Here is an 8,885-nt window from a genome sequence, read left to right on the forward strand (position 1 = left end):
AAAAATCCAAAATCCCAAATAAAGATCAAACAACAATGAAAGTCCAAAAAACCTATAGAAGTCTAGGCATCCCGTCGCCTCCGCGGGGCGGCATCCTCTGAGTCTCCTATCTGCCCAGCCTCGCCGGTCCGAGGAGCCAACATAATCTCCTCACCAGGCCCAACCCCATCCTCAGCATCAGCCTGAACCCAACCTTCGAGTACGCTCAGCAGTGCAGTCCTCCTTGGTCTCTCAATGGGCCAGACAGTAGTAATAAACCAAGCCCGATACTCAGGAGAAGTCTGAACACTGGCAGGGTTAGGCAAAGGCCTAACCATTTGATGATCTCTTACCCAAGCCCTAAGGACAGCTCGGGTAACACCTGGAGTGATGGCCGAATCAGCTGAAAAGTCATCTATAACCGGAACAGTTTGATCTATCCCCATTTGTCTTAAAACGCGCAAAGCGCAGTACCAAGTACAATGGGTGAGGCCCAGAAGATAAACCCGAGAATGGCGAAAGCTGACCTGGATGAAACGGGTAACATTGTACCAAGGAACGAACCACAATATCTCCTCGGGGTCCCAAAATCTAATGCAGGCCCTCAAAAAAATCCCAATCAATTACCACACCTCTGAGAGTAATGGCAGGAGAAAGACCGTACCTCCCCAGATTGATCTTTTCAACTTTGGAGAGACTCCTAGTCCAGCTGTGCATGCTATGGTTATAGAAGGGATTCATTGTTCTTTTCTTTCTTGTTTTATGTTATCTTTCCTAAAAAGAAAAATGATAAATAAATAAAAATAATGAAAGACTGAAAAAAAAAAAAAAAAAAAAGAGAGAGAAACTGAAATAAAATCCTTTTTGTTTTTTCTCTCTTTTCCTCTCAGACCTAATAAACCATGCATACATGTTTTTTTTTGTCAAGTTTTGTTAGTACTGATCAAGTGCAGGTACAGATAAAGCTCAGTACAAGATACATATCAAGTGCAGGTACAGACAAAAGTTCAGTACAGCAATAAAAAGGTAGAGCAGAAGCTATCAGCGGCGGGGCCTCCTCCTCCTCTGATCATCAAAGGCCATCTGAGTCCAGGCCACAGCCACTTCTTGCTGCAATCCAAGAATCAGCTCCATCATCTGATTAACCAACCCGACAGGAACCTGAAAGTTATACAGAGAAAGACACGAGTCAATATCAAAGCTCTTACAAATCCTTTTTGTGAGAGATGTATCAGGTTTTACCTCAGTAATGTCCTCGGAAGGAAGAGCCAGGCGATCCACACCCTCCAGGGAGACTTCTCGAGTAGCTGGAGGGCCGTCGGGTACAAAGTGGGAAATACTGTAGGGTAGGCGGAGATTAACCAGATCCGGATGAAGCGGCCCGGTAGCCTCCAGAATGGCCCGAGGAGCCCTAGAAGGGCCTGCCGGTCGGCTAGGCCCGGCCTGCGAAGAACCCCCAACCGGAGTAGAAGAAGTAGGATCAGTCACAGGCCTCCTCCTTGGAGTCCTAGTTGAAGGACCCGAAGCTCGGGAAGAGCGAGTGCCGAACGGCTGAGAAGGAGCCGGTCCTTGGAAATCATCAAGACGAGATCCAATGGGCTGCATTAAAGTAATGCGGCAGAATTCATCATAATCTCCCTCCATAACGAATTCCAAGTATGGAATGCCCTCGGTATGAGTAGCAGTGAGCACCATCTGTTTGCCCGCTCGCATGTCAGTGGGAGGGGGATAAGGGACAGAACGGCAGCCTCTTATTTGGATGTCCACTCTTTCGCCCAAGTAATATCGGCGTAAGAATGGATGCGACAGAACCACCCTCCGCTGAGTCAAAGTGTCTGACCGCTGGAAGCCAGAATCAGCCTGAATCCAGCTCTGTAGACGGGCAGTCATTGGCCCCACTTCAGCCTACAAGATTTTTATGTTAATAAATCATTTTTATATCTAAAATCATTAAAGCACATACCAGTTCCAAAGAGCATGTATCAAAGAAGGCTCTCAGTTCCTTCAGCGATTTCTTGCGCCGAACAGCGTGAAGACGTGATTTGTACCATCTCCAAGCCAAAGGTGCCAGCCCCAATTCAAGGTCAGGCTGAAGCAGCTCGGGGCGAGTGTAAGGAAAGTATTCGAATGCCCAAGTCTGTGTAAAAGAAGAAAGAAAAAAGAAGAGTCAGTGAAAAAAGAAAAATCCAGATGTAGGAAAAGGAGAATGTTCCTTACATTACCTCCCAGAAGTAGTAAGTTCCGCTGAGTTTGCAGTGACCTCGACTCAGAGCACACATATCATCATACGTGCGGCTCAGAATAGCACCAGCCCAGTCATACTCCTTTAAATGGGCCAGATTCTCCAAACTCTTCAAGATAGAGGGGTTAAATCTCTCTTTTCTGTTGGACCAGAAGGTCGAAGCAAATAATAGCAGCAAGGTAAATCTGGCTACCTGAGTAGCCGTCAACTCTCCCCGCCCAAATCTAGCATAGATGTCAGGGGCCTGGAGGGATAACCAGCGCCTAGAAATGCTCAACGCGGGAGAAACCGTGCCAGGCTCGACAATCCGGGGCAGGTCCAGCCCAATCAACTCCAACATTCGGTCAGAGGAGATCTCAGACCTCCAATCATCATACAGCTCAATCGGTCGAACTCCGAAAGGGATCCCGGAAATCACAGAAAAATCCGTAGGAGTCATTGTCAGCTCGCCCCAAGAAAAGTGGAAGGTGTTGGTAGTGTCCCACCACCTCTCGGCCAAAGCACCCAATAATTCCTTGTGATTGTTCCGAGCCATGTCCAGGTGTCTTAGATAACCCAGATAAGACGGGCGGATAATTGCACCCACCGGGTGGCTGTAATCAAGAATTTCGGGCGGAATTCCAGCTATTGAACTCTCGCCGACATCCAACTTAATACGGCAATCCTAAAAGGTAAAATGACCTAAGAGTTACTCCTTGGTTCCTTACTAAGGGTAATATCTTAGTGCTTTCCTAGCATGCATACTGATAAACATAATGAGCAAAAAATTACAATTTTGGCCTAAGGCCTAAAAAATCACAATTTGGCCTAAGGCCCAACAAAAAATTCACATTTGGCCTAAGGCCCAATAAAATTCACATTTGGCCTAAGGCCCAATAAAATTCTTTGTTTGGCCTAAGGCCGAAAAAATCACATTTTGGCCTAAGGCCCAAAAAAATCACATCTGGCCTAAGGCCCAATAAAATTCCCCTTTGGCCTAAGGCCCAAAAAAATCACAATTTGGCCTAAAGGCCCAATAAAAATTCACGTTTTGGCCCAAGGCCCAAATAAATAAATGAGAAATGAGCTTACCTGGGCAAAGATGCCGGTCACGGAGGCGTGGGTATCAGCTTCCACCGCCAGATTGGCATCATCAAGGGAGATCCCCAGAGACTCCAGAAGGTCTTCATCACTGCTATAGCCTGCCATGGTGAGAAAGTTGAGAGAATTGGAGAAGCTCTTTGTTTTTTTGAGAGTTTGAAATGAATGAAAAATGAATTCTTAAGCTATTTATAAGGAAAAGGCTAAAAGGCAGGTCTTCCGGACGCGTCTGATTTTCGCCTCTAAAATTTGGTCTTCAAACAACCACCGACGCCCATAAATCATTTTTATGGTTGCCGGTGGGGGGGCAACTGTGAACACTCAAATTTTGAGGCTCAAAAGCCTGTTTTCTTCCGGACTGCGAACAGTCCGGCCGGACCGGAGGCCTTTCGGAAAGTTCATCGGAAATATGCCAATATGGTACTTGAAACGTCCGGAAAATTACGAGGATCTCGGAACTGGTCTCGGAATATTTTTTGGAGGTCCGGACTCCCGGAAAAGCCCTCGGAATAAACCTGCCTGCCCCGGTGGCTCAGCCACCGGAGCCAGCCACCGAGCCGGCGGCCCATCCCGGCGGCCCAGCCGCCGAGCCGGCGGCCCATCCCGGCGGCCCAGCCGCCGGGAAGGCCGCCGACGAACCGGCGGCCCGGCCGCCGAGACCCGGCGGCCCGGCCGCCGGGAGGGCCGCCGATCCGGCGGCTCAGCCGGCGGCCCGACCGCCGAGACCCGGCGGCCCGGCCGCCGGGAGGGCCGCCGATCCGGCGGCTCAGCCGGCGGCCCGACCGCCGAGACCCGGCGGCCCGGCCGCCGGGAGAGCCGCCGATCCGGCGGCTCAGCCGGCGGCCCGGCCGCCGAGACTTGGCGGCCCGGCCGCCGGGCGGGCCGCCGAGCCGGCGGTCCATCCGGCGACCCAGCCACCGGAAACAGTCCGTTTTGCGCCTATAAATACAGGCCTCGGGCCTCCTTTTTTACTCACTCAGTCTGTGTTGACGGACGCTCCTTCCCCCTACGCTCTTTGCGATTCTTTACTGCTTTCTTGCATTTTTTAATTTTAATTTCATTTTATTGTTGTGATATTTGGTCACTTAAAATTAAATTAAAATTAATTCCCTTAACGAGGAGCTTAACCTGGAGTTAAGAAGCGGTCGACGATTAAATCAGGTACGTAAACAAAACTCCGCCTATTTAATTTTAGCACTTCATGCATGCTTCTCTTCTACTCCTTTTAATTCTACAACTGCATAAATGCATTCATGTCATCATATAGGCAAGTAAATTGCCTCAATTAAAGTATGATTAAGCTAAATGCCCGGTTAATTAATAATCGTGGTATTAAAGCCTAAATCCGACAATATTGGCTTAAAATATCTAGTCTATTAATGGCTATGGTATGATTGCCTTTATTTCGAACAATTTTTTCGGCTTAAGTCCAGTTCATCAATAATTGTGACTAAGTAGCCTAAATTATTCACGTTCTTTTGGCATTAAATTGCCTACATTGCAGTTTGATTAATTACTTTTGGTAAACAAATTGCCAATAAGTAAGATCAGTTATTTCTTTTTAGCAATAAAACGCTTAAATCAAAGTTTTGGCAAAATGCCTTAAAACTAAATCAATCTTTTTGGCTTTAAAAGCCTTAAAATCAATCATTTTGGCGACAATCGCCTAAAATCAATCATTTTGGCAATCAAATTGCCTAAATCACTCTTTTTGGCTAAAAGCCTTAAAATCAATCATTTTGGCGACAATCGCCTAAAGTCAATCATTTTGGCAATCAAATTGCCTGAATCACTCTTTTTGGCTAAAAGCCTTAAAATCAATCATTTTGGCTACAATCGCCTAAAATCAGTCATTTTGGCAATCAAATTGCCTCAATCAATCTTTTGGCTAAAAGCCATCAAAATCAACATTTTTGGCATCAAATGCCTAAAATCAAACCAATCAACCTTTTGGCAAAATGCCTAAAACAATCAATCCTTTGGCACAATGCCTAAACAAAATGCACAAAGCATACACACACTCATGCATAAAGCATCCCATTCAAAGCCCTCTAAAAGAGGCCTATCGAACTACGTTGACTTTGATCTTCCATTCAAACGGAAGTACGTAGGCACGTTCGGGATCTAACCCCGGGCGGCAAGTCGAATCACATAAACATCTTTTTCATAGGTCTAAATTATTTCATCTTCCTTGCAAAACATTCATTCTTAGGTTAGTTTCATCAGCATGACATAGTCTCGGGATCCACCTCGGGTTCGAAGACCTTGCCTTAGACATTGGGCTAATTAATCTAGTAACTAGGTTAATTAAAATTGGAGTCACTTAGGGTTTTTCCTAGTTTACCCTAAAACAATTAAACAAGGTGGCGACTCATACATTCACGTGCATTTCTTCCTTTAGTCACATGCATACACATGCCTATGATATTTTGGGGAGGGGTTCACAGAGCCACAAAAGTAGGCAGGACAAGTTTATATCCTGATTTGACAAGGTATTTTCCTGAGCTAGAGAAGTGCCATATTAGTTTGTCTGCCTGAGTAGCTCGAGTAAAAGGGATGGATAGGACCTGTGACACCTCCTCTGGACTGAACAGTGCACATATTAACTCCAAATTCCAGCCGTTAAATAGTTTGAGATCTCCAATCGACGTATTCTCAAAGCCTGGAACAACGGGGCTATACGGATAAAAATCATGATCGTTCGGTAGCCACGGCTCATGCCAGATGTTGACATTGGAACCATCCCCAATTCTCCACCTATACCCTCTTTTTAGAAATGACTTAGCCGAGACCATGCTCCTCCATATAAGGCTGGGATTATGCCCTAAAGGCGCATCCAAAACATTCCCCCCCCCCCCCGGAAAATATTTTGTTCTGAGAATGGAACATAGAAGAGTATTTGGCTCGGTGACAAGTCGCCAAATCTGTTTGCCAACTAGGGCAATATTAAAAGAGTATAAGTGTCTGAAGCCAAGGCCTCCCATAGACTTTTCAACACACATTCGATCCCAACATAGCCAAGGAATGCCTTTACCTCTCGAGCCCTGCGTACCCCACCAAAAGGAGTTCATAATTCTTTGCAGTTCTTCACATGAGGAGGAAGGAAGAAGGAAAGTACTCATGCAGTAGGATGGAATCGCCTGAGCTATTGTTTTAATCATTACTTCCTGTCCTGCCCTAGAAAGAAGTCTGTGACTCCATCGAAAAATGGCCTTTCTCAGTCTATCTCGAAGAAAAGAAAAAACCGCCTTCTTGTTACGTCCTACTAAGGAAGGTAGTCCGAGATATCTACCATGGTTTAAGGGTTGAGAGACCTGTAAGATATTTGATAATCTGCTCTTTAACCGAGACATCCACATTAGAGCTGAAGAAAACCCCTGATTTCTGCAAATTCACACCCTGCCCTGATGCTGCTTCATACTGTCTTAAGATAGTTGCAACCGTTGAAGCTTCTTCTGCCTTAGCTTTAAAGAAAAATAGACTATCATCTGCAAACAAGAGGTGGGACAGTCGCGGAGCAGCTCTACATATTCGACCCCCATGAATTGACCCCACATCCTCTACATGCGTAAATAAAGTTGAAAGTCCCTCAGAACACAGAAGAAATAGGTACAGAGATAGGGGGCAACCTTGTCTCAACCCACGAGATGGAATAATAGGACCAACAGTTTGACCATTGACAAGTACATGGTACCTGACCGACGTAACACACATCAAAATCAGCTGAATGAACTCTGCATAGAACCCAAGTCTTATCATTATAGCTTCTAGATAAGACCAGTCAACCCGGTCATATGCCTTACTGATATCAATCTTTAGAGCCACTGTCTATTCTTGATTCCTTCCCCGACTGTTCATGGAATGTATTGTTTCAAAAGAAAGAATGACATTGTCTGTAATTAGCCTCCCAGGAACAAAAGCTGACTGAGATAGGGAGACGATTTTTCCCAAGACATGCTTCAGCCGATTAGCTAAGACCTTTGCCACAATCTTATACAAGACATTACATAAAAAACTTGGCCACAGATCTTTCACAAACTCAGGTTTATCATTTTTTGGAATTAGGAGAATATTAGTGTCATTCAACATTTCAGGAAAAGAGCCACGCGCAATCCACCGTTTACAACTGGTAGTAACATCTGAACTCACAACTAACCAATATTTTTGAAAGAAGCATGGGTTAAACCCGTTAGGGCTAGGTTTTTTATCTGGGTGCATTTGAAAGGCCGCCATCCGAAACTCCTCATCAAGAAAAGGGGCCATAAGGCTATCATTATCAGACTCAGAGACTCGAGAGTTGATGTGTGCAAGAATGGAGCTAGAATGAGTAGGAATGGCTGTAAATAATTTAGTGAAATATTCTAGAAACACATTATGCATATCCTTCTATTCCTCCTTCCAGACACCGTTCGAGTCACGGATACCTGTAATGAAATTTAACTTTTTACGCGAAGAAGCTGTGGAATGAAAATACCTGGTATTTTTATCTCCATGAGCAAGCCAGAATATTTTTGATCTCTGTTTCCAATACTGCTCTTCTTTAAGAAGCAAATCACCAAGCTGCTTTTGTACCAATAAGAATTCCTCTGAACTATCACTACTCTGGTGGGCTCGAAGACCATTAAGCCGGGTCTTAAGCAGTTTAATGTCTTTAAGGAATTTGCTACGTATATCACGTGCCCAAATTTGCAGCCCTTCTCTACATGCATTCAGCTTACTCAGCACATCACCTTGGGCTCCTTGGGCCCAATTATGAGTGACAGTCTCATCAAGATTAGCCTCTCCAAGCCATGCATTTTCAAACCTGAAGCTAACTTGCCGTTTAGTCATTTGGTTGGTACCTAATAAAAGCAGTAATGGAGAATGGTCTGATGTGCCGCTAATTAAGTTGTGGACTGAAGCATGTGGGAAAATGCCAGACCACTCATCTGAGGCCACCATTCGGTCTAACCTCTCCTCAATTTTATTCCGCCCTCGACCATGTCGCCATGTAAATGGGTACCCTACCATACCGAGATCAAAAACCCGACATGCTTCCAGAGCTTCTCGAAACCCCTCAAGGTTCCATAGCTCATAAGGGTTACCCCCTGTCTTCTCATCATCAGAAAGAAGATTATTAAAATCACCCATTAAAAGCCAAGGAAGGGTGTGCTGACCGGCTAGAGTTTTAAGAAGAGTCCAGGTATCCGGCTTCCTATTAGGTTCAGGGAAGCCATATACATAAGTCATCCGCCATGTATGTATTCCGTGTGTAATTTGCATATCAACATGATTGGAGGAGTAGGAGTAGAGATCAACATTCAAGCTATTGTTCCAAAAAATTGCAAGACCACCACTTCGACCATGACAATCGATTGAAAAAGAAGAGGAAAAGCCACACTGCACCCCTAACCTTTTAACATAAGAGGAGGCTACTTTCGTCTCCATAAGGAAACAAAACATAGGCTTCTTGGCTCGTATAAGGTCCTTGAGAGCACTCACTGCCCGAGGGTTGCCCATCCCTCGACAGTTCCAGTAAAGAAACGTCATAGAGTTTCCACCTGTGGAGCATCCTAGACAAAGGCATCATCATCCATATGAAAGA

At 45.2% G+C, this 8,885-nt stretch overlaps 1 protein-coding gene across 1 annotated transcript; it reads right to left on the reverse strand.

Moving 5' to 3' along the window:
• Window positions 1-999: 999 nt before the first annotated feature.
• On the reverse strand, window positions 1,000-1,879 carry LOC149499025 (uncharacterized). The gene is made up of 2 exons (XM_089715772.1): window positions 1,222-1,879; window positions 1,000-1,140 (listed from the first exon to the last, which is right to left on the reverse strand). The coding sequence occupies exons 1-2, from the start codon at window positions 1,867-1,869 to the stop codon at window positions 1,021-1,023; spliced, it is 768 nt and encodes a 255-aa protein (XP_089571898.1). The 5' UTR covers window positions 1,870-1,879; the 3' UTR covers window positions 1,000-1,020.
• Window positions 1,880-8,885: the final 7,006 nt, after the last annotated feature.

Source organism: Jatropha curcas, chromosome 1 (genome assembly GCF_041381405.1).
Source record: "Jatropha curcas cultivar XTBG-Jc1 chromosome 1, XTBG_Jcur_1.0, whole genome shotgun sequence".
NCBI lineage: Eukaryota > Viridiplantae > Streptophyta > Magnoliopsida > Malpighiales > Euphorbiaceae > Jatropha > Jatropha curcas.

Coding starts and splice junctions, on each gene's coding strand:
- LOC149499025 (XM_089715772.1), bottom strand. CDS start 1,869: ATGACTGCCCGTCTACAGAGCTGGATTCAGGCTGATTCTGGCTTCCAG. Junction 1,141..1,221: donor CTTCCGAGGACATTACTGAG/GTAAAACCTGAT, acceptor TATAACTTTCAG/GTTCCTGTCGGGTTGGTTAA.